At 43.1% G+C, this 27,084-nt stretch overlaps 1 protein-coding gene across 7 annotated transcripts in view; it reads right to left on the bottom strand.

Annotated features, from left to right (window-relative positions):
• Positions 1 to 27,084, bottom strand: part of mcf2la (mcf.2 cell line derived transforming sequence-like a) — an 84,958-nt gene that overhangs the window by 44,988 nt on the left and 12,886 nt on the right. The window contains exon 1 of one of the 7 annotated variants that reach the window (XM_029756908.1): positions 9,904 to 10,101. The exons of the other annotated variants lie outside the window; for them this stretch is intronic. Within the exon in view, the coding sequence (XP_029612768.1) occupies positions 9,904 to 9,976 (73 nt within the window). The 5' untranslated portion in view covers positions 9,977 to 10,101. Of the gene's footprint in view, positions 1 to 9,903; positions 10,102 to 27,084 lie in introns of those variants that run through there. 7 annotated transcript variants of the gene reach the window in all.

Genomic DNA, 27,084 nt, shown 5'->3' with positions numbered 1-27,084 from the left:
CGACATTAATGAATGTCGCTCTGAAAGATCCATTCTAACCGAGAGAGAGAGAGCGAGAGAACGCGGACAAAACTCCCCAACAGAACAGAACTCTCCAACAAGGATCCAGACGACACACTGAGCGTAAATATATATTGATTGCAATTGTTCCCGAATGAGTGAGCGTTCAATTGTAAATTGTTAATATTAATGAACTCTGTAGGTGTGCATCCTCAGCTGACTTTTATGATCCATTGTTCAACAGGCCGACCTGCCTGTTAGCCATTAGGGCACATTACGCTACCAATCCTTTGTGACGATAATTACTGTTTGTATGTTTTCTGTTAATTACTTAGTGTAGTAAATAAATGATTTTAAGACAATTGATGTATGGATGATTTTTAGTAAAGACTGGGTTCGTGCAGATACAACAATTTACGACGTTTGGAATGAGACTGGACTCGAGGTAAAATACACCATTTAAACCAGAAGATAATCGGCCTATATTATAATATAGGAAAGTTATATTAGGAAAATTATAACTTTGTAATCTGAATATTTTTCTTGGTGCCCCGATCTCCCAGTTAATTACAATTAAACGATTAATCAGTTTAATCGCGTGATAATAATTACAGGGAGTTAATTGATAAACATGTCTTCAGTTTAATGGTACCCCAAAGACACGACAACATGCATGCAGCTCAGTCTTCCAGCCCTGGGCGGTAGGTAACAGCTCAGTCTTACAGCCCTGGGCGGTAGGTAACAGCTCAGTCTTCCAGCCCTGGGCGGTAGGTAACAGCTCAGTCTTACAGCCCTGGGCGGTAGGTAACAGCTCAGTCTCACAGCCCTGGGCGGTAGGAAACAGCTCAGTCTTACAGCCCTGGGCGGTAGGTAACAGCTCAGTCTTACAGCCCTGGGCGGTAGGTAACAGCTCAGTCTTCCAGCCCTGGGCGGTAGGTAACAGCTCAGTCTTACAGCCCTGGGCGGTAGGTAACAGCTCAGTCTTCCAGCCCTGGGCGGTAGGTAACAGCTCAGTCTTACAGCCCTGGGCGGTAGGTAACAGCTCAGTCTTCCAGCCCTGGGCGGTAGGTAACAGCTCAGTCTCACAGCCCTGGGCGGTAGGTAACAGCTCAGTCTCACAGCCCTGGGCGGTAGGTAACAGCTCAGTCTTACAGCCCTGGGCGGTAGGTAACAGCTCAGTCTCACAGCCCTGGGCGGTAGGTAACAGCTCAGTCTTACAGCCCTGGGCGGTAGGTAACAGCTCAGTCTCACAGCCCTGGGCGGTAGGTAACAGCTCAGTCTCACAGCCCTGGGTGGTAGGTAACAGCTCAGTCTTACAGCCCTGGGCGGTAGGTAACAGCTCAGTCTCACAGCCCTGGGCGGTAGGTAACAGCTCAGTCTCACAGCCCTGGGCGGTAGGTAACAGCTCAGTCTCACAGCCCTGGGTGGTAGGTAACAGCTCAGTCTTACAGCCCTGGGCGGTAGGTAACAGCTCAGTCTTACAGCCCTGGGTGGTAGGTAACAGCTCAGTCTTACAGCCCTGGGCGGTAGGTAACAGCTCAGTCTTACAGCCCTGGGCGGTAGGTAAAAGCTCAGTCTTACAGCCCTGGGCGGTAGGTAACAGCTCAGTCTTACAGCCCTGGGCAGTAGGTAACAGCTCAGTCTTACAGCCCTGGGCGGTAGGTAACAGCTCAGTCTTACAGCCCTGGGCGGTAGGTAACAGCTCAGTCTTACAGCCCTGGGCGGTAGGTAACAACTCAGTCTTACAGCCCTGGGCGGTAGGTAACAGCTCAGTCTTACAGCCCTGGGCGGTAGGTAACAGCTCAGTCTTACAGCCCTGGGCGGTAGGTAACAGCTCAGTCTTACAGCCCTGGGCGGTAGGTAACAGCTCAGTCTTACAGCCCTGGGCGGTAGGTAACAGCAAGCTGCCACTACAGTCTTCCCTCAGACTCTTACCCTATAAACCCAGAGTTAGTTAGTTTAATAGCACGGTTAGGATAACACTCTGGCCCAAACCCAGAAACACACACACACACACACAACCTAGAGAGAAGTTGCCACAGAGTGAAGGGTGTGTGTGAGTATATATTTCTAATTCTCTAATAAATCTAACTTAAGTTTATACAAACATGTCTTCTAAAAATAGACCTTACAGTACTTCTCTCTCTGTGTTTTCCCCTCTTTCTTCCTGGTATTAGAGGTAAGGAACGGCTCTTTCAAGAGCATCTCTAACCCATTCAGTTCCATTGAGAACTAAGGGCCCTACCCTCCTCACTGAGTGCATTGTATATGATGTGTAGAGACGTGATCCGGAGAAAAGCCACCAAAACAGGCCTGTGCCAGCCTGGGAACTCTTAAGCAGCACAAAACCACACAACACCCCCAACTTCCTCCCAACGAGGCCAACACAGGCCCCACGTTTTGAGGTTGATGGGGGCCAAGAATGCCTGCCCCCCACCGCCACCACTCCACTCATTCACAATCAGGTCAGGGGCTTAATCCCTGAAGGTCAAGGTTTACAATGTTGAGGATAGAGCTGACCTGAAAACAGACAGAATCATTTCTACTCTATGCAACACGTTTCTATCATGTAAGGTTTTATATCTTCTCATATACCTTCCTGTCTGGTAACTATTGTATAACCTCACAGATTACAGCTCAGATCTGGATGGATGACAGCTCACAGAGAAAAGGGGGAGAAATGTGGAAGAGGAGGAGGGAGAGAAAAGGGGAAAAAGGAGGAGGGAGAGAAAAGGGGAAAAGGGAGGAGGGAGAGAAAAGGGGAAAAGGGAGGAGGGAGAGAAAAGGGGGAAAAGGGAGGAGGGAGAGAAAAGGGGGAAAAGGGAGGAGGGAGAGAAAAGGGGAAAAGGGAGGAGGGAGAGAAAAGGGGGAAAAGGGAGGAGGGAGAGAAAAGGGGAAAAGGGAGGAGGGAGAGAAAAGGGGGAAAAGGGAGTGGGAGATACTTCACGGTATATAGACTTTTTGTTTTCTTTTGTTCTACTGTATTATTAACTGTATGTTTTGTTTATTCCATGTGTAACTCTGTGTTGTGTCGAATTGCTATGCTTTATCTTGGCCAGGTTGCAGTTGCAAATGAGAACTTGTTCTCAACTATCCTACCTGGTTAAATAAAGGTGAAATAAAAATAAAATACAAATTGAAAGGAGGCCAGGGCTCTATTACTAATGCCTAGATTGTTAATGTGGAGACCTGGCTCTGGTTGAGCTGTGGGGACTGGGAAGACAACTACACAGGCCTCTCTCTCCACGTTCCTTCTATGCGTTTTATTGAACGCCATCAAAGCTACAAAAAAAGAACCGACCAACAGTTTTTGTTGAGTAGATGCATTTTCACTCCAGTCATGACATTCCTTCCACATGATCGTGTGACCCCACTGACACAAAGGTTCACCACCAGTTCCACACATGCGCCAACATGGTAGTTACCATGCCTCTGTGAGGTAGACAGCGTGCTACTCCCTCTCCTGTCCCATGAATCTCTCTTTGTTCAGTCATCATGTTCCCACAAGCAGCAGGCGGTAAAACACATGTTAGCAGCCTGGAAAGACCTCCTTGCCTTTACACGTCTGGTCTGAAGGACAAAGTCACGATCACAGGTGGTACAGTCCTTCATGTCGCCCCTTGAAAAATACAGTATAATCACCCAGTCTGAAATTAACCCCTAGACCTTAACCCCTCCCTTCCCCTCCCCTTTATTTAACCCCTACAGCTAACCCCTCAGTTCGCTGGTCCATGCAGTAACTTCATGTGTTGTTGTGGTATGTGGTGTATGGGCAGGGTGGGCAGGGCAGTCTTGGTATGTGGACTGAAAGGCAACAGATTGTATTGGGGATGTGGAAGTGTGCGTGTGTGTGTGTGTGTGTGTGTGTGTGTGTGTGTGTGTGTGTGTGTGTGTGTGTGGCGTGGAGCCCTATGCTGTGTGGAGCGCCATGCTGTGTGGAGCGCCATGCTGTGTGGGTATGAGCTGGTGATGGAGCTGTTGGTGTGGCAAGAAGAAGGGCAGCTGTGTGTGTGAGTGAGAGGACAAGTAAGGGATGAACAGCCATTCCACAGCTGTGTGTGTGTACTATTGTGTGTGTGTGTGTGTGTGTGTGTGTATCATTGTGTATGTGGGGGCAACCTGGTTCTATTATGGTATTACAGTCTGGGTTTACCAGGTCCCCATCTGCCATGGGGATAACAACACACATGACAATAACAACTGGGTCAAACGGCCACCCTGTTGCCCTGTTGCCATGCATGCTCAGTGTGTGTGTGGGTACCCTCTGCCCAGCCCATAAATCTCTGGATAGGATTAAATCTGTAATAGCCAGAATATTTCTACATGATGAGCTGCAATATGTGGCTACTGTTCAGTCTTTGTCAAATCCTTTTTGTCATGGAGCGTCAGGTGCCAACATGGTGGCTAGTCTGCTGCACTGTAAGCTACACTATATATACACAGCAGTATGTGGACACCCCTTCAAATGAGTGGATTCGGCCATTTCAGCCACACCCATTGCTGACTGGTGTATAAAATTTGGCACATAGCCATACAATCTCCATAGACAAACATTGGCAGTAGAATGGCCTTACTGAAGAGCTCAGTGACTTTCAACCTTGGCACCGTCATAGGATGCCACCTTTCCAATAAGTCAGTTCTGCTAGAGCTGCCCCGGTCAACTGTAAGTGCTGTTATTGTGAAGTGGTAGGCCACACAAGTTCACAGAACGGGACCGCCGAGTGCTGAAGTGTGTAATAATCGTCTGTCCGCGATTGCAACACTCACTACAGAGTTCCAAACTGCCTCTGGAAGCAACGTCAGCACAAGAACGGTTCGTCTGGAGCTTCATGAAAAGTATTTCCATGTCCGAGCACCCGCATGCCTAAGTTCCCAATGCGCAATGCAAGCATTGGCTGGAGTGGTGTAAAGCTCGCCGCCTTTGGACTCTGGAGCAGTGGAAACGCGTTCTCTGAAGTGATGAATCACGCTTCACCAACTGGTAGTCCGATGGACTAATCTGGGTTTGCCAGATGCCAGGAGTACGCTACCTGACCCAATGCATAGTGCCAACTGTAAAGTTTGGTGGAGGAGGAATAATGGTCTGGGGCTGTTTTTATGGCTCGGGCTAGGCCCCTGAAGGGAAAGCCTACAATGACATTCTAGATGATTCTGTGGTTCCAACTTTGTGGCAAAAGTTTGGGGAAGGCCCTTTCCTGTTTCAGCATGACAATGCCCTCGTGCACAAAATGAGGTCTATACAGAAATGGTTTGTTGAGATCGGTGTGGAAGAACTTGACTGGCCTGCACAGAGCCCTGACCTTAACCCCATCGAATACCTTTGGAATGAATTGGAACGCCTACTGTCAGCCAGGCCTAATCGCCCAACATCACTGCTCGACCTCACTAAGGCAAGTCCCCGCATCAGTGTTCCAATATCTAGTGAAAAGCCTTCCCAGAGGAGTGGAGGCTGTTATAGCAGCAAAGGGGGAGACCAACTCCATATTAATGCCCATGATTTTGGAATGAGATGTTTGACGAGCAGGTGTCCACACACTTTTGGTCATTAGTGTAAATCTGTGTCTGTGGCCTATCCCTGAGAGACTGGAGGAAATGTGGCACAATGTCTTTCCGCTTGGCCAGCTGACCACTGTGTGTTGACAAGCATATCTCTGTTACTGAACGGAAGTAAGAGACAGACAACACACCACTGTTCATCACCCCCTCCACTGTCTCACGCTACTCACACACACACACACACACACACCAAGGAAACAGAACATCTCTTTTAGGACACCTCTAGTCAAACATTCCCTTGGTTTAACAAAGGAGAGATAAATTCCAAAGAAGAGATTCCAAGGATGTGTTTTCACTTGTACTGTAAAACCTCTCTTGGAGCTTAATAGTTCAGGAGATGGAAGTGGGTTCACCGTCTTGATCAACGTCAACTCCCGTGTTTAATAAAAAGCATGAGCTGGTGCAGACCCAGAGAAAATGATGTAGAGGTGCTGACTAACGGTGAATAAACTGTAAGCTATAGAAACAAAGAGAGTCGCACACTCCATATGTATTACCTCCCAGTCATTTATTGGGTAAAAAACACCAACGTTTCGGCATCACTGTGCCTTCTTGAGGGTGGAAAAAGCCCTGAAGAAGGCACAGTTATTAAGCCGAAACGTTGTTTTTTTACCCAATAAATGACTGTGAGGTTATATATATATATATATATATATATATATATATATATATATATATATATATATATATATATATATATATATATATATATATATATATATATATATATATATATAGAGTGTGCGACTCTCTTTGTTTTTATAACTCACGTGTTTAAGACAACATGTTAACTCATGACATGAGCCAGGCAGAATATACTGAGAAAAACCGCTTCCTTAAGCTCCCGGAAAGGATTTGAAATACTTTGGAATCAATTCAAACCAATGCAAAATACAACAACAAAACAAACTGCTACAGTTTTCTCAAATGAATGGACAGTCAATGAAGTGAAAGTGTTGGCATGACAACGTGGCACAGATTCCTGCTGGTGCTGCCCATGTTATGACCAAGCCATCCAGATTGGCAGATTGGTAGAGAGCGAAGACTCTTCTGTAGTGAGGGTGACTCTTCCGTGTGACGTGGCAGTGAGGGTGACACCTGAGGTGCCAACTGTGAAGGTTCGGTGTTGAGGGGCTCGGGTGAGTTTAAACTAGAGGTCGGCCGATTCTGATCTTTCAACGCCGATACCGATACTTGGAGGACCAAAAAAACCCGGTACCGATTAATCGGACAATTTCTTTTATTTATTTGTAATAATGACAATTACAACAATACTGAATGAACACTTATTTTAACTTAATATAATACATCAATAAAATCAATTTAGCCTCAAATAAATAATGAAACATTTTAAATTTGGTTTAAATAATGCAAAAACATAGTGTTGGAGAAGAAAGTAAAAGTGCAATATGTGCCATGTAAGAAAGCTAACGTTTAAGTGCCTTGCTCAGAACATGGGAACATATGAAAGCTGGTGGTTCCTTTTAACATGAGTCTTCAATATTCCCAGGTAAGAAGTTTTAGGTTGTAGTTATTATAGTAATTATAGGACTATTTCTCTCTATATGATTTGTATTTCATATACCTTTGACTATTGGATGTTCTTATAGGCACTTTAGTATTGGCAGTGTAACAGTATAGCTTCCGTCCCTCTCCTCGCTCCTACCTGGGCTCGAACCAGGAACACATCGACAACAGCCACCCTCGAAGCAGCGTTACCCATGCAGAGGAAGGGAAACAACCACTCCAAGTCTCAGAGCGAGTGATGTTTGAAACGCTATTAGTGCGCACCCGGCTAACTAGCTAGCCATTTCACATAGGTTACACCAGCCTAATCTTGGGAGTTGATAGGCTTGAAATCATAAACAGCGCAATGCTTGAAGCACAGCGAAGAGCTGCTGGCAAATGCAGGAAAGTGCTGTTTGAATGAATGCTTACGAGCCTGCTGCTGCCTACCACCGCTCAGTCAGACTGCTCTATCAAATCATAGACTTAATTATAACATAATAACACACAGAAATACGAGCCTTAGGTCATTAATATGGTCGAATCCGGAAACTATCATTTCGAAAACAAAACGTTTTTCCTTTCAGTGAAATACGGAACCGTTCCGTATTTTATCTAATGGGTGGCATCCCTAAGTCTAAATATTCCTGTTACATTACACAACCTTCAATGTTATGTCATAATTACGTAAAATTCGGGCAAATTAGTTCGCAACGAGCCAGGCGGCCCAAACTGTTGCATATACCCTGACTGCGTGCAATGAACGCAAAATGACACAATTTCACCTGGTTAATATTGCCTGCTAACCTGGATTTCTTTTAGCTAAATATGCAGGTTTAAAAATATACTGCTCAAAAAAATAAAGGGAACACTAAAATAACACATCCTAGATCTGAATGAATGAAATAATCTTATTAAATACTTTTTTCTTTACATAGTTGAATGTGCTGACAACAAAATCACACAAAAATAATCAATGGAAATCCAATTTATCAACCCATGGAGGTCTGGATTTGGAGTCACACTCAAAATTAAAGTGGAAAACTACCACTACAGGCTGATCCAACTTTGATGTAATTGCCACAGCTAGCATTGATGTGCCATCCTGGATGAGCTGCACTACCTGAGCCACTTGTGTGGGTTGTAGACTCCGTCTCATGCTACCACTAGAGTGAAAGCACCGCCAGCATTCAAAAGTGACCAAAACATCAGCCAGGAAGCATAGGAACTGAGAAGTGGTCTGTGGTCACCACCTGCAGAACCACTCCTTTATTGGGGGTGTCTTGCTAATTGCCTATAATTTCCACCTGTTGTCTATTCCATTTGCACAACAGTATGTGAAATTTATTGTCAATCAGTGTTGCTTCCTAAGTGGACAGTTTGATTTCACAGAAGTGTGATTGACTTGGAGTTACATTGTGTTGTTTAAGTGTTCCCTTTATTTTTTTGAGCAGTGTATATACTTCTGTGTATTGATTTTAAGAAAGGCATTGATATTTATGGTTAGGTACAGTCGTGCAACGATTGTGCTTTTTTCGCAAATGCGCTTTTGTTAAATCATCCCCCGTTTGGCGAAGTCGGCTGTCTTTGTTAGGAAGAAATAGTCTTCACAGTTCGCAACGAGCCAGGCGGCCCAAACTGCTGCATATACCCTGACTCTGTTTGCAAGAGAAGTGACACATTTTCCCTAGTTAAAAGAAATTCATGTTAGCAGGCAATATTAACTAAATATGCAGGTTTAAAAATATATACTTGTGTATTGATTTTAAGAAAGGCATTGATGTTTATGGTTGGAGCAACGTGTACCTAAGCGATTATATGCAACGCAGGACAGGCTAAATAAACTAGTAATATCATCAACCATGTGTAGTTAATTAGTGATTATGATTGATTGATTGTTTTTTTACAAGGTAAGTTTAATGCTAGCTAACAACTTACCTTGGCTTCTTACTGCATTCGCGTAACGGGCAGGCTCCTCGTGGAGTGCAATGTAAAGCAGGTGGTTAGAGCGTTGGACTAGTTAACCGTAAGGTTGCAAGATTGAATCCCCGAGCTGAGAAGGTAAAAATCTGTCGTTCTGCCCCAGAACAAGGCAGTTAACCCACCGTTCCTAGGCCGTCATTGAAAATAAGAATGTGTTCTTAACTGACTTACCTAGTTAAATAAAGGTAAAAAAAGATATATATATAAAAAATATATATATATTTTTTAAATCTGCCAAATCGGCGTCCAAAAATACCGATTTCCGATTGTTATGAAAACTTGAAATCGGCCCTAATTTATCAGCCATTCCGATTAATCGGTCGACCTCTAGTTTAAACCCACTTTATGCCAAAGCCTGTCCATCTGGCAGTGGAGAAACAGAGACAAGAGACTCTCACTGTGCAACGGCCTGGGTGTGCACAGGCATGCAAATTTAAACAGCCACTTTGTAAAATATATGGGGGGGGGTGTTTTCATTCGAATTCTCTTGTTTAACATTTACTAGAATCTAGTCCTGATTGCTTGGCACAGGGCAACAAACACAGTCATTGGAAGTTGAAGATTGTTAGTAACGAGATACCAATTAACTGCTGGTACAGTATTTCAATGTATGCAAATAGAGTATTTTTGCAAGAAGGGGGGACAGATTTAGATGTTCCACACTGAATGACAACAATGCTAAAATATCAGAACTTGAAATTTAAAAAAAGTGTAAAAAAAAAAGTGCATTAAACTGAAGTAGAACTTCCTCACCTCTCTGACAATACCGTTCAGTCACACACACACACACCGTATTCTCTCACATGCACTGTCAGTCACAAACACCGCCCCACACACACACACACACACACACCTTACCTGTTATCAAGTTGAGTTGCAGCCACATCCTGGTGATGTCATGGCAGAGCAGGGACACTCGGTTGAGGGCCATCCTGTCCCTCCTCTCCCCCGGGAGAACACTCCCAAACACACACACTCTCAGAATAAGCGGTCGTGTGAGCGATAGCCGTCCATTCCTCCACAGCCTGAGTGCTGAGACTTCAGCCGTACACTGAACGCTCCGTCGCTGGGCGGCACACACACACACACACACACACACACACTCACCACACCCCCATCCCTCCCCTCTGTCTCCATATACACACTCAGCCAGACTGGGCTCAGTTTCAGATTACACCTCCCACTGATCCCTCTCTCCCAGGTACTGAAAGAGCGTAAACAAACGACTCAGAGAGAGAGAAATAGACAGACACAGAGAGACGGAGAGAGAGAGAGAGACGGAGGGAGGGAGGGAGAAAGAGAGAGCAACCAGATGTAATTCCCTCAGATAAGCCTATACATGTGCACCTCACACATCTATAATCGGTGTGTAAGCTGGTCTGGGATCAGATCAAGGGGAGATAAAGACGAGTGACAGACAGAATGTGGTTGGTACCAAAGCCATTGTCCCTCACACAGCCCTCTGGAAGACCCCTCTCTGTCTGATACCCCTCAGCCAATCAGGAGCCAGGGCCTGAGTGATGATGTCACAGAGCAGCTGCCTGTATGGGACTGCCTCCAGCTCAATGCCACCTATGACATTTACTGGCCTTTTATGCAGTCAGAGATATGGAGAGGGATGTTGCCCCCACTGATCTAGGGTCAGTTTTGTGTTAAGCTGATCCTAGATCTATCACACACACACACACACACACACACACACACACACACACACACACACACACACACACACACACACACACACACACACACACACACACACGTTTGTTTTACTATCCTTGTGGGGACAAAACAATTCCCTAACCCCTAACCCTTAACTTAACCTTAATCCCAAACCCTAAAATGGGTCGTTTAGGAATCCAAATGGGTCAAAAGCCATCCACGGACCCCCCACACCAATCCCACCTCAACAACAAGTATTTAGTATCAGTTCTGTGTCTGACAAGTAGTATGGAATTCTGATTCTTCATCCCTTGTAATGTATTCTCAGTGAATTATTATTTATTTTTTTCCTTGTTCAGAGAAATTAGTAATTGTATTTGTTGGGTTTATTTCCCATCCTACATCCTGATATTACCTGGTTCTGACCACCAGATGGTGCTGTTCCTGCTATTTAAAGAATCCCCACATCCATTGTTAACCTGTCTGGGCTAGGGGGCAGTATTGAGAATTTTGGAAAAATATGTTCCCATTTTTAACTGCCTCCTACACCAACTCAGAAGCTAGAATATGCATATTATTGTTCAGGTTTGGATAGAAAACACTCTGAATTTTCTAAAACTGTTTGAATGGTGTCTGTGAGTATAACAGAACTCCTATGGCAGGCAAAAACCTGACAAGGTTTCAAGCAGGAAGTACCCTGTCTGACAAGGAGTCGTGCGTCTTGCATCTTTTTATTGAAAAGTAAGGATCTTAGCTGTAACGTGACAATTCCCAGGGCTCCAATAGGCTCTCAGAGCCCGCGAAATAACTGAAGGTTTACGAGGGAGCCTCAGGTTGAAACAGATTATCGCCTTTTGTAAGTGGCTGCTCCGAGGACCTTTGAATGATGCGCGTGCATGAGTCGCTTCTGAGGAGAAATTTTATTCGGCTGTTTAGGCTCAATGCATACTCCCGGTCGGAATATTATCACTTCTCTACGACATAAATGGCATAAAAATTGGTTTTAAACAGCGGTTGACATGCTTCGAAGTACGGTAATGGAATATTTAGACATTTTTGACACGCCAATGCGCCATGCGCGAAACCGGGAAGAAGCATTCTAGAACTCACGAACAAAACGTCGCTGTTTGGATATAACGATGGATTATTTGGGACCAAACCAACATTTGTTATTGAAGTAGAAGTCCTGGCAGTGTATTCTGATGAAGAACAAGCAAGGTAAGAACATTTTTCTTATAGGAAATGTGATTTTGGTGGATGCTGACCTGGGTGGGTATCTAAATAGCTAGCCCTGTAATGCCGGGCTATGTACTTAGATTATTGCAAAATGTGCTTCATCCGAAAAGCTATTTTAAAATCGGACATATCGAGTGCATAGAGGAGTAATGTATCTATAATTCTTAAAATAATTGTTATGCTTTTTGTGAACGTTTATCGTGAGTAATTTAGCAAACTGTTAGTAAATTCAACGGAAGTTTGCCGGGGGTTATGCGTTTTCTGAACGTCACATGCTAATGCAAAAAGCTGTTTTTTGATATAAATATGAACTTGATTGAACAGACATGCATGTATTGTATAACACAATGTCCTAGGTGTGTCATCTGATGAAGATCATCAAAGGTTAGTGCTGCATTTAGCTGTGGTTTGGGTTTATGTGACATGATATGCTAGCTTGAAAAATGGCTGTCTGATTTTTTCTGGCTGGGCACTCTGCTGACATAATCTAATGTTTTGCTTTCGTTGTAAAGCCTTTTTGAAATCGGACAGTGGAGTTAGATTAACGAGATTCTTGTCTTTAAATAGCTGTAAAATAGTCATATGTTTGAGAAATTGAAGTAATAGTATTTCTAACGATTCAAAAATCGCGCCACTGGAATTTCAGTAGCTGTTACGTAGGTGGGACGAAATCGTCCCACATACCCCAGACAGGTTAAAGGATGTATAGGCAGTCTATGGACCAGGTATGACAGCTACCCATGCTTTGCTTTTGTTTACAAGGTCACTGTTTCAAATGCTAACATTTTTGCATTTGTGTCACAAATCCAATGCAAGTCAATGGTAACGATACAGACTACAAAACATTTGGAACACCTGCTCTTTCCATGACATAGACTGACCAAGTGAAAGCTATGATCCCTTATTGACAACACATGTTAAATCCACTTCAAATCAGTGTAGATGAAGGGGAGGAGACAGGTTAACCTGTCTGGGCTAGGGGGCAGTATTGAGAATTTTGGAAAAATATGTTCCCATTTTTAACTGCCTCCTACACCAACTCAGAAGCTAGAATATGCATATTATTGTTCAGGTTTGGATAGAAAACACTCTGAATTTTCTAAAACTGTTTGAATGGTGTCTGTGAGTATAACAGAACTCCTATGGCAGGCAAAAACCTGACAAGGTTTCAAGCAGGAAGTACCCTGTCTGACAAGGAGTCGTGCGTCTTGCATCTTTTTATTGAAAAGTAAGGATCTTAGCTGTAACGTGACAATTCCCAGGGCTCCAATAGGCTCTCAGAGCCCGCGAAATAACTGAAGGTTTACGAGGGAGCCTCAGGTTGAAACATATTATCGCCTTTTGTAAGTGGATGCTCCGAGGACCTTTGAATGATGCGCGTGCATGAGTCGCTTCTGAGGAGAAATTTTATTCGGCTGTTTAGGCTCAATGCATACTCCCGGTCGGAATATTATCACTTCTCTACGACATAAATGGCATAAAAATTGGTTTTAAACAGCGGTTGACATGCTTCGAAGTACGGTAATGGAATATTTAGACATTTTTGACACGCCAATGCGCCATGCGCGAAACCGGGAAGAAGCATTCTAGAACTCACGAACAAAACGTCGCTGTTTGGATATAACGATGGATTATTTGGGACCAAACCAACATTTGTTATTGAAGTAGAAGTCCTGGCAGTGTATTCTGATGAAGAACAAGCAAGGTAAGAACATTTTTCTTATAGGAAATGTGATTTTGGTGGATGCTGACCTGGGTGGGTATCTAAATAGCTAGCCCTGTAATGCCGGGCTATGTACTTAGATTATTGCAAAATGTGCTTCATCCGAAAAGCTATTTTAAAATCGGACATATCGAGTGCATAGAGGAGTAATGTATCTATAATTCTTAAAATAATTGTTATGCTTTTTGTGAACGTTTATCGTGAGTAATTTAGCAAACTGTTAGTAAATTCAACGGAAGTTTGCCGGGGGTTATGCGTTTTCTGAACGTCACATGCTAATGCAAAAAGCTGTTTTTTGATATAAATATGAACTTGATTGAACAGACATGCATGTATTGTATAACACAATGTCCTAGGTGTGTCATCTGATGAAGATCATCAAAGGTTAGTGCTGCATTTAGCTGTGGTTTGGGTTTATGTGACATGATATGCTAGCTTGAAAAATGGCTGTCTGATTTTTTCTGGCTGGGCACTCTGCTGACATAATCTAATGTTTTGCTTTCGTTGTAAAGCCTTTTTGAAATCGGACAGTGGGGTTAGATTAACGAGATTCTTGTCTTTAAATAGCTGTAAAATAGTCATATGTTTGAGAAATTGAAGTAATAGTATTTCTAACGATTCAAAAATCGCGCCACTGGAATTTCAGTAGCTGTTACGTAGGTGGGACGAAATCGTCCCACATACCCCAGACAGGTTAAAGGATGTATAGGCAGTCTATGGACCAGGTATGACAGCTACCCATGCTTTGCTTTTGTTTACAAGGTCACTGTTTCAAATGCTAACATTTTTGCATTTGTGTCACAAATCCAATGCAAGTCAATGGTAACGATACAGACTACAAAACATTTGGAACACCTGCTCTTTCCATGACATAGACTGACCAAGTGAAAGCTATGATCCCTTATTGACAACACATGTTAAATCCACTTCAAATCAGTGTAGATGAAGGGGAGGAGACAGGTTAACCTGTCTGGGCTAGGGGGCAGTATTGAGAATTTTGGAAAAATATGTTCCCATTTTTAACTGCCTCCTACACCAACTCAGAAGCTAGAATATGCATATTATTGTTCAGGTTTGGATAGAAAACACTCTGAATTTTCTAAAACTGTTTGAATGGTGTCTGTGAGTATAACAGAACTCCTATGGCAGGCAAAAACCTGACAAGGTTTCAAGCAGGAAGTACCCTGTCTGACAAGGAGTCGTGCGTCTTGCATCTTTTTATTGAAAAGTAAGGATCTTAGCTGTAACGTGACAATTCCCAGGGCTCCAATAGGCTCTCAGAGCCCGCGAAATAACTGAAGGTTTACGAGGGAGCCTCAGGTTGAAACATATTATCGCCTTTTGTAAGTGGATGCTCCGAGGACCTTTGAATGATGCGCGTGCATGAGTCGCTTCTGAGGAGAAATTTTATTCGGCTGTTTAGGCTCAATGCATACTCCAGGTCGGAATATTATCACTTCTCTACGACATAAATGGCATAAAAATTGGTTTTAAACAGCGGTTGACATGCTTCGAAGTACGGTAATGGAATATTTAGACATTTTTGACACGCCAATGCGCCATGCGCGAAACCGGGAAGAAGCATTCTAGAACTCACGAACAAAACGTCGCTGTTTGGATATAACGATGGATTATTTGGGACCAAACCAACATTTGTTATTGAAGTAGAAGTCCTGGCAGTGTATTCTGATGAAGAACAAGCAAGGTAAGAACATTTTTCTTATAGGAAATGTGATTTTGGTGGATGCTGACCTGGGTGGGTATCTAAATAGCTAGCCCTGTAATGCCGGGCTATGTACTTAGATTATTGCAAAATGTGCTTCATCCGAAAAGCTATTTTAAAATCGGACATATCGAGTGCATAGAGGAGTAATGTATCTATAATTCTTAAAATAATTGTTATGCTTTTTGTGAACGTTTATCGTGAGTAATTTAGCAAACTGTTAGTAAATTCAACGGAAGTTTGCCGGGGGTTATGCGTTTTCTGAACGTCACATGCTAATGCAAAAAGCTGTTTTTTGATATAAATATGAACTTGATTGAACAGACATGCATGTATTGTATAACACAATGTCCTAGGTGTGTCATCTGATGAAGATCATCAAAGGTTAGTGCTGCATTTAGCTGTGGTTTGGGTTTATGTGACATGATATGCTAGCTTGAAAAATGGCTGTCTGATTTTTTCTGGCTGGGCACTCTGCTGACATAATCTAATGTTTTGCTTTCGTTGTAAAGCCTTTTTGAAATCGGACAGTGGGGTTAGATTAACGAGATTCTTGTCTTTAAATAGCTGTAAAATAGTCATATGTTTGAGAAATTGAAGTAATAGTATTTCTAACGATTCAAAAATCGCGCCACTGGAATATCAGTAGCTGTTACGTAGGTGGGACGAAATCGTCCCACATACCCCAGACAGGTTAAAGAAGGATTTTTAAGCCTGGAGACAATCGAGACATGGGTTGTGTATGTGTGCCACTCAGAGGGTGGATGGGCCAGACAAAATATTTAAGTGCCTTTGAACGGGGTATGGTAGTAGGTGCCAGGTGCACCGGTTTGAGTGGGTTAAGAACTGAAATGCTGCTGGGTTTTTCACGCTCAACTGTTTCCCGTGTGTATCAAGAAGGGTCCACCAGCCAAAGGACATCCAGCCAACTTGACAACTGTGGGAAGCATTGGAGTCAACATGGGCCAGCATCCCTGTGGAATGCTTTTGACACCTTCATGTCAAAAGAGAGAGTTCATGTCCTGATGAATTGAGGCTGTTCTGAGGGTAAAAGTGGGTGCTACTCAATATTAGGAAGGTGTTCTTAATGTTTTGAACACTTAGTGTATATTAGCATTCACACACACACACACACTCTGCAGGAGGAGGGCAAGGGACCCAGTGTGCCACACAGAGAGCAGGCAAACAGAAGAGAGCCATTACTGCTGGGACTGAATGAACCAATAGGTTTGTATTCAGAGGAAAAACACACAAATCTTTACAGTTCCACACTTTCTCTCCCCCTCCCTCACACACCATCTGTCTGTTACCCTGGACACTACAGAGAGGAAAACATGTGTTGTAGTGAAAATAGGAGGACAGCAAAACCTTGCTGAAACAGAGGGCACATTGGAGGGAGGGAGAGAAGGGGGTGACGAGGGGGGTGTGAAGAGGAGGGGCGAGAGAGAGAAAGAAGGGAGGAGCTTGTAGATTTCTCTCCCAGTCTTCCCTTTTACCAGCTCTGTTCTAGACACTCAGAAGACACCAGGTGATCTGGACCCCTGACATTGACCTCTTGTCTCACACAGCTGTTGTCGCCTGACCCCCCTTGTGAAGTGCGTGTCTGTGTGTGTGTGTGTACTTAGCCATAGATCTACAGAGTTTTGATACTTTTACTGCCATTGAGGCAAACTCTGTTAGAAAATGTCAAATGCAGAATGTTTACGGTCAGTGTTAATTGCCAGTGGTCCTATCTGCTGAGCCTCTCCTTGACATAAAAGTCCAGACTTGGTGCATGACTCATGGATCACAGCTAGTGAGATAGTGAAGCAGTGGACTAATCTCCTTGGGAAGTAATACGAGACTCTAGCTGAGACGTGTTACACACCGACAGCACTGTGGGAAATCCCCTTAACTCACTACACAGATCCCATCGCACATGGCAATCAACCCCTCCAACCCCCCGCCCCCCAGACTCACGCTCCATCCATCCATCCATCCAGACAGCCATCCATCCATCCAGACAGCCATCCATCCACCCATCCATCCATCCATCCAGACAGCCATCCATCCACCCATCCATCCATCCAGCCATCCATCCATCCATCCAGACAGCCATCCATCCACCCATCCATCCAGACAGCCATCCATCCATCCATCCAGACATAGGAGACGACCGTCTGTCTGGCCATGGTGGAGAGGACAGAGTCATGTACTTCCTCTTTAGTTCTATGTATATTGTCATTGTGGTCCTTTATGAGATGGCCACCTAGTGATGAAGTCATGTATCTGACAGTGCTACATGTTTCCACATAGAATACAGAACAGACTAGGAGACCCCTCTACATACAGGATGTTGTATAATCCCAGGCAGTATTCAGACAGGGCGGCATTAGGTTTTTCCATTTAATGTAAAAACGGAATTGACAGAGATTAGAGATAAGGGACAACGGGGTTAAAACGGTAAAATGAATTGGTTTCATCCCATCTCTCTCTCCAGTCTGTGTCCTATAGACTCCCACAGTCCGCTATATCTAGAGACAGAGTATTACCAGCAACCTAGCCTCTCTTGTCAGGCTGGTTCTGGCTCCCAGACTACAGCAGACAAATTACTGTGGTTTCATGGGATAATGTAAAAGGATCATTTTACCTGTTGCCGTCTGTCTCTCTGCCCCAGGGCCACTTCATCCCTCCCTTTCAAATCTTTTCCCCAATACTTATCTACCTCATGTTACACAACATTATAATAACTTCATAATAAACATGCCAATAACATAGGTAATGCTATTTGAGTAATTGCTACGCTTAACCTGTTTAGGACAGGGGGCAGTATTTTCACGGCCGGATAAAAAAACGTACCCGATTTAATCTGGTTATTACTCCTGCCCAGAAACTAGAATATGCATATAATTGTTTGATTTGGATAGAAAACACCCTAAAGTTTCTAAAACTGTTTGAATGGTGTCTGTGAGTATAACAGAACTCATATGGCAGGCCAAAACCTGAGAAGATTCTGTACAGGAAGTGCCCTCTCTGACCATTTCTTGGCCTTCTATAGCCTCTTTATCGAAAACAGAGGATCTCTGCTGTAATGTGTCATTTTCTAAGGCTCCCATAGGCTCTCAGAAGGCGCCATAACAGGGAATGATGACTCTGCAGTCCCTTGTTGAAAAACAGTAGCGCATTTGGATAGTGGTCGATCTGAGAACAATGAAACGGGTGCACGTGAAGAGTCCATTTTACATTTTCAGTCTTTGAACGAAAACAACGTCCCCCGGTCGGAATATTATCGCTATTTTACGAGAAAAATCGCATAAAAATTGATTTCAAACAGCGTTTGACATGCTTCGAAGTACGGTAATGGAATATTTTGACATTTTTTGTCATGATACGCGCCCGGCGCGTCACCCTTCGGATAGTGTCTTGAACGCAAGAACAAAACGCCGCTATTTGGATATAACTATGGATTATTTGGAACCAAAACAACATTGGGTGTAAAGTAGAAGTCCTGGGAGTGCATTCTGATGAAGAACAGCAAAGGTAATCCAATTTTTCTTATAGTAAATCTGAGTTTGGTGAGTGCCAAACTTGGTGGGTGTCAAAATAGCTAGCCATGATGGCCGGGCTATCTACTCAGAATATTGCAAAATGTGCTTTCACCGAAAAGCTATTTTAAAATCAAACATAGCGATTGCATAAAGGAGTTCTGTATCTATAATTCTTAAAATAATTGTTGTGTTTTTTGTGAACGTTTATCATGAGTAATTTAGTAAATTCACCGGAAGTTTCGGTGGGTATGCTAGTTCTGAACGTCACATGCTAATGTAAAAAGCTGGTTTTAGATATAAATATGAACTTGATTGAACAAAACATGCATGTAGTGTATAACATAATGTCCTAGGAGTGTCATCTGATGAAGATCATCAAAGGTTAGTGCTGCATTTAGCTGTGGTTTTGGTTTTTGTGACATTATATGCTAGCTTGAAAAATGGGTGTGTGATTATTTCTGGCTGGGTACTCTGCTGACATAATCTAATGTTTTGCTTTCGTTGTAAAGCCTTTTTGAAATCGGACAATGTGGTTAGATAAAGGAGAGTCTTGTCTTTAAAATGGTGTAAAATAGTCATATGTTTGAAAAATTGAAGTTTTTGGATTTTTGAGGAGTTTGTAATTCGCGCCACACCCTATCATTGGATATTGGAGCGGTGTTCCGCTAGCGCAGTGCTTCTCAATTATTTTCTGTTACGCCCCCCTTAGGAAGAAGTAAACATTTCGCGCCCCCCCAACTCTCCGCCGCGACTGTAAATTGTATCATTTGTCTATAAAATTGTTATAAGTACACCTCTGCATAACATTGTATGCTTATTAACATTAAATAAAAATAAAAAAGAAAGAAATATAGATCAACTTACAACAAAGAATAACTTTATTAACATTGTTTTTTTTAGTTTGTAACAGAAAAGACTTCAAGTGCATCAATTTGCCTGAAATTTAAAACAAAATTAAACCCTTATTTAAACTGTAAACATTTTTTGACCATTTGATACTGAAAAATAAAATTAAATATAATCAATAAATAATAATAAATTCAAATTGATCAGCAACATTAACTCAGGAGCACAATATATGAAACATTTTGACCTATAAAACAAAAATGAATAAAACAATTTGTGCTGATTTTTTTTTAATCAAAATGAGGAAGTCAGGATTAATGGCTACAATGAGCACGTTTTGCAGAGCACAGCTTTTCCAAGCGGGGTTTGAAGCATCATACTGCAACTCTCAGCTCCTGCTCAATGTTTAGCTGGGACCTGTACTTGGTCTTCAGTGCAGCAACAGCAGAGAAGCCAGTCTCACAAAGATAAGATGTTGCAAAAGGAAGAAGAATGCCCATGGCCCTCTGCCCTAAGAGTGGATACTGCCTCTCTACACTCAGAATTCACTCAGTGTCTGTGATGTGAACCTCAGTCTCAATGTGGAGTCAGACGTCATATCAATGAACTGGTCCTCCTCTGCAGAGCTGAAACCAGTTGGAGCTGGTGCATTGAAAGGATCTCTCACCCAGTCATATTGGGAACTGTTTTCAGGGAAGTACTTTTTAAAGAATCCCATCAGTGATGAAATATGCTCCTTAATATATGGAATCACTGAGGTGGCATCATAGTCAGTAGTGTCAACAAATTCATGCAGGTTCTGGAATGAATCAGTATTTCCTTCATCAAGTCGCCTGCCCCACATTGCAAGCTTTCGAGTGAAAGAGCTGATCTTGTCTGTGACCTGAGGGAGGTGTTTATCTTTCCCTTGAAGCTGTAGATTTAGTTAATTTAGCTTTCCAAATATGTCACTCAGGTAGGCCAGTTTTGCCAGGAAGTTCTCATCACAAAATTTTTCTGTGATGTCATACTTGTGCTCCTGCTCCAATAACATTCTTATCTGCTCTCTGAGCTCAAAAACTCGGGACAAGACTTTTCCTCGTGACAGCCACCTTGCTTCACTGTGAAACAGCACAGCTTGATGTTCAGCTCCCACAGAGAAGACTCTTGTTTTTAGTGGTCTGGTCTTTATAAAATTGACTACACCTACAATGTCAGTCATAACCTCACTTAATTCAGACAGTACTTCTGTGTATAACACAGTGTGTCCACTCAGCATTAGGTGAGGCCTTCTTGATGAGTGCCCAAAGTCCTTTTCTCATCCCTGCCATGGTCTGTGCACCATCACTGCAAACACCAATGCAGTTCTCCCACTTTAGCCAATTCTCAGTCAGGAAGCAGTCATGTCAAAACGTACATAAGCGATAAACAAACAGTCTTTGTTGCTGTCAGTTGCTTCATCGAACTGTAAGGCAAAACGTTTGTCTTTGAGTTTATCTACCAGCTGTTCTTTAATATCGTTAGCAATGTCATTTATACGTCTGGTGACAGTGTCATTGGACAGAGGGATAGTTTTTATTTTTGCAGCACTTGCGTCATCCAGCATGACAGAGACCATGTCTAATGCTGCAGGCAGTATCAGCTCCTCTGCTATGGAGTGGGTTTTTTTGCACTGAGCAATTTGGTACGCCACCTTATATGATGCTAACAGTGCTCGCTGGTTTACTGAAGTAGCATTCACAAAGCGGGACGATTGTTGACAATATTCGGCACGTTTTCGCTGAAAAAACTCAAGCGGCTTATCAGCGTGATTGGGGTGTAATGTCTTTAAGTGACGCCTTAATTTATTTGGCTTCATGCTGTCCGCTGCCAACATTTTTAGACACAGTAAACATGCCGGTCTTTCCTCGTCTCCCACCGTAGTCACAGTGAAGCCAAGCGCTACATACGCTACGTCATATTTCCTCGTCTTAGCTTTCGGGAGACTTACGTTTGTCTCATTATCTCCGTCTCTCTCCGCCTTTCTTTTCATCCCTGTTAAATATTTTTCCATGGTGTCTCTTAAGGGTTTGTTATCTGCACTTCATATCTCCTGCTCTGTGCTGTGTGCTCTTGTTCGGTTAAAAAAAAAACTACTACGCGGCAAAAAAAAGCGTGTTCCCCGGGGTCACGCGCCCCCCCTGGCATCGCTCCGAGCCCCCCCAGGGGGGCGCGCCCCACTATTTGAGAAGGACTGCGCTAGCGGAACATCTAGATGTAAGAGGTTAAATATGCGTACAATATGCGTCACGTCAATTACTTTTGAAAGACATCAATCCAGGCCCCACAGTAATTAGTCAAACACATCTGATGTCAGTCAACAGGGACAGACTCAGGAGTAAACAAGCTTGCATCCCAAATAGCTCCCTAGTCCCTATATAGGGGAATAGGGTGCCACTTGGGAAGCACCCCCAAGTGTGTCTGATCCAAATCCTTTTACATTGTCTCTCTGCCGGCGTAGTGATGAAAATAGACTGCCGGGACAGTCCCAGGAACCAGGAAGCATATGGAGATTCAGCCTTTCAGCTGTTCTACTGTATTATGGGATGGCTGACAGCCTTCCTGTCACATGGTCCCACTGTAGGGGTGCGTCTCATCTCATATATCTAAACTGACCTAATAACTGATATGAAATCCAGGGCAGAAGATGGGAAGTAGACAGGGCCAGTGTGTGATCTGTGTGACACTGAATGTTGACTCTAGGAAAGGAAGTGGTAGTTTATAAACGGCCAGTTTCCTGTGGCTGCTGGATTGATCTGGGACACATGAGGCGTCTTATTCACAGGGCATGGTGCACAACAGACCTGTCAGCATTTCATTTCCAAGAAACAGATTGTTAGGCAACTTAGTAGTGACCCATGCCTGGCCTGCTATGTTGTAAATAGTAAACATTGACACTCCTGGACTAAATGCTTCTGTCAATGTTTACAATGTAGACCAATCTATTGGTACAATGCTCTCGGTTTGTTTGCATTACGTGCAACACTTGTACCTGTGTGATGCAGTTTCCTTCTGAATCGTTTGCGTTCATTTGAATAATAGAGGATTGATTGTCTTGTTGTTGACTGATTGAACTAAATACAGACTGACAGCAGCTGGAGCCAGGTACTATTAACATGACTTGATGTTAGTGTTATGGGTGGGGTCCCCACGGTCTCTGAGACAACTGTGAAGTGTGTGTTTGTGTGTACATTATGTGTGAGACAGAAGCTGGTCCTGTGGGCGAGGGAAATCGACCTGTCTGAAGTAATCCAAGGGTCAAACATACTAGCTTTATTCTGGGTGGAACTTGTTGACAAATGAGTTTAGTACTTAGGCCACAGGTGTCAAACTCATTCCATGGATGGCCAGGTGTCTGCAGGTTTTAGGTTTTTACCTTTCAACTAAGACCTAGACAACCAGGTGAGGGGAGTCCTTTACTACTTACGCAATCAATCAAGTACAAGGGAGGAGTGAAAACCTGTAGTCACTCGGCCTTCCGTGGAATGAGTTTGACACGTGATCTAGGCGGTTAATATCAACTTTTCATTTATAACGTGACTGATAACATGAGATTAGTGCTGACCGCTGCCAGGCCTGTTCAGTTGAAGGAAGTAATTGTTGTGGTTGATAAACCAATAAACATGTACTGGTCCTTTTAGTGGCCTGAGATGAAACAGTGGGTCTGGGGGGCATGGTGGAGACTGGACCCAGACTAACTGCTCTGACTGACTGTTTATGCCGGGCTTTCCCCGTCTCTTTATTCAAACACCATTTGTTCCCTCCCCCCATAAACTTACCAGGAAAAGAAACATTGAGGTGTGACTTGAGGCCTGTGGGATCTGTGAAGGTGTAAGAGAACAGCCACCTGAGAGCTGACGTGATCTCTGGGGGATTTCTAGAGAGGGAACACTGCGACATGTAGGACTCATAAGACAATAGACCATCCACTGAGTCAATAAAGGATTAGACTTGTCTCTAGTTTAGCTGTCAAACCATCAGACAGGAAAACATCTAAAAACTAAATGTTGCTTTTGAGATCATTTATAGTACAAGAGAACAACAACCAATCTTTCATATTTCCTTTCTCTGACACTGTATGTGTATTTGTTTACCAAAGGGAGTGGCTGGTCACTCCCTGTCTCCGTCTCTCTGTTTCTCAACCTCTCTATATCCCTATATCCTTCTCTGTCACTCTATGTGCATCAGTTCAGAATGCCAGACGGTCATTAAGGCCAATTTGCTTGTTCCTGCCCACTCCCAGTCACGTCCGCCTCACCAGCAGCCTGGGTGGTGCTGCCAGGGCAGGCAGGCTTGTGTGTGTGTGTTCTTATCAAGCTGTCTTACTCGGAACCTGGGCGTCGTAACACATATTTGGGATAATGATGAAATAATCATTCTTCAACATTTATCATGTATAAAACACTATCAGTAGCCTGACACACCTGGGATTACCAGCTGTGGGGATTAGTATACGACTACACTGAAAGACAGACCACTTGGGAAAGGAGGGATGGAAGAACAGATGGCGGACAAGATGGAAGGGAAAAACAAGGGAGGGAACAACAAACAGAAAGAGAACAGGATAGAGGTAGAGAAGAGCACAGCCAAAACAATCAGACAAGCCTTCGTGGTGGACAATGATTAATCTGAACGTTTCACAGACAATTCAGTCAACCTAATGTAACACCTATTGCACATGCCCTGCTCAATCATAAAGAAACATCGATAGCATCCAATCAGGCACAGACAAAAAAAAAACACCATTATCCATGCCACTTCTTAGCAAGACAAACACTGAAATCTTACCCAAGTCTGACAGAGAAAGCATCATCACATTACTGTAGCTGAGTCAAAAACATATCCAGTCTTTCACAAGCACAATACCAAAGGACGCACACAACAGTCTACACTGGACTCGAGTAACATGAGTTGGATTAAGGATAGGACAGGAAGGGGGTAGCCTATGTGTCAGTGTCTGGGCCTGGGCCTGGGCTGTTCAGTATTTAGAGATGCTGACGCTGCAGAGCGCTACAGAGGGGTCACAGTGAGGTTCAGAGGTCAGGGAAAGGTCACCGCTGGGACGAGGAAACCGAAATCTACACTGACAGATAGAGAGGGTGTTCTATGGGATGAAAAGGAAACTGAAATATAAATGACTAGGAATCATGGTCATGGGATTGAGGTGTAACAGAACAAAAGTGGTGGAAAACGTATCGGGACAGTTTTCTGGACACAGATGAATACGGGTCCTGAAGATTCCATTGAGAATGAGTTCTAATCCAGGCCTTAATGTGTGTCTGGGAAACCGGCCCATAGCGTGTTGTTAGGGCTGAATCCTACCTTTTAGATCTACACTTGAAACTCTGACTTTTAAGTAAACCATGCCTGGATGTCAGTGGAGGCTCCTCAGAGGAGAAAGGGGAAGACCCTCCTCCTCAGTGAATTTCATAAAAATAAAAAGTGAAACATTAAAAATCTATAATTTTTTAAATAAAACTATACTAAATGTATCCAAATATGTGTCACCAAATAATTGATTAAAACAAACTGCTTTGACAAGAAGGTCTACAGTAGTCTCAACAACACTCTGTAGGGTAGCACCATGGTGTAGCTGGAGGACAGCTAGCTTCCGTTCTCCTCTGGATACATTGACTTCAATACATAACCTAGGAGGCTCATGGTTCTCACCCCCTTCCATAGACTTACACAGTAATTATGACGACTTCTGGAGGACATCCTCCAACCTGTCAGAGCTCTTGCAGCATGAACTTACATTTTGTACACCCAATCAAAGGATCAGAGAATGAACATAGTCACATCCTGACCATAGTAAGTTGTTATTTTCTATGGTAGAGTAGGTCAGGGCGTGACAGGGGGTGTTTGTCTGTTTTTGTATTTCTATGTTCAGTTTCTAGTTTTGGATTTCTATGTTGGTGTTGTTTGGGTTGATCTCCAATTGGAGGCAGCTGATCCTCGTTACCTCTAATTGGAGGTCATATTTATGTTGATGTTTGTCCCGCCTGTGTTTGTGGGTGATTATATTTTGAGTAGTGTGTTTTCTCTCTGTGTCACGGTTTGTTTTTGTGTTTCAAGTATTAGTGTACTGCATTTCAGTTTCACGTTAAATAAAATATGTGGAACTACGAACACGCTGCATTTTGGTCTGATCCTTCAAACAGCCGTGACACATATGCTTTCAGTACTAAGCTACAGCTAGCTAGCGCTGCAGTGCATACAATATGGTGAGTAGTTGACATAAAGAGAGAGAAAGACAATAGTTGATCAGTTTTGAACAATTACATTTCTTCAAACATGAAGGAGAAGCAAGAGAGAGAGCTAGCTAGCTTTCACTTACTTAGCTAGATTAGCCTATTCAAACAGAGAAGGCTTCTATGTTAGCTAGTATGGCTATCCAACACTGGAACTCTTCCAAGTCAAGGTAAGCCTTTGGTTTAATTAATTTATTGCCACCAGGGCCTGCTGGTGTAGCTGAAAGTACTTGCTGACTGTACACTGTACTGCATGATTGTAGCGGGATTACTAATGTGTTAGTTCTATTAGCTATGTTGACTATGATGTTAGATAATATGGTGACAACTATGAAGGCTGTGCGTAGTAGTTATGATATGAAGCTTTGGCTTGGATTTTTTTTTTGCCTGGTCACAGACAGCTGATGTGTTGTGCACTAACGTCCACAAGGGTAATCATGCTGTTTGTATGTGGCTGCTATGGAAGTGAACTGTGTTTGCGTGTGATTAGGGGTGTATTCATTCCGCCGATTCTGTTGAAAAACGTTTCTCAAAACGGAAGCAAACGGAATGAAACGGGGATAAACATACCCGAATTTGTCCAATAGAAACTATTGTTTGCAACTGTTGGACTAATGATTATGCCCTAGATCAGCTAGATGCAGGCATGAGTGTGCAAGGCGATTATGAATGTGTCACTGTCTGTCACCTTGATTACAAAAAATGATCATCTTGACTAGAGGTCGATCGATTAATTGGAATGGACGATTAATTGGGGCCGATTTCAAGTTTTCATTACAATCGGTAATCGTTATTTTTGGCCACCGATTTGCAGATTTTTTAAATTTATTTATTTGTATTTTTTTATACACCTTTATTTAACTAGAAAAGTCAGATTATGAACACATTATTATTATTATTATTATTATCATCAATGACGGCCTAGGAACAGGGGTTAACTGCCTTGTTCAGGGGGGTTTCAGGGATTCGTTTTTGCAACCTTCTGGTTACTAGTCCAATGCTCTAACCACCTGCCTTACATTGCACTCCATGAGGAGCCTGCATGGCAGGCTG

The sequence above is a fragment of the Salmo trutta genome, chromosome 6 (genome assembly GCF_901001165.1).
Source record: "Salmo trutta chromosome 6, fSalTru1.1, whole genome shotgun sequence".
NCBI classification, from domain to species: Eukaryota; Metazoa; Chordata; class Actinopteri; order Salmoniformes; family Salmonidae; genus Salmo; species Salmo trutta.
The sequence above is the reverse complement of the archived record's forward strand: the minus strand, read 5'-3'. Positions and strand labels throughout refer to the sequence as shown.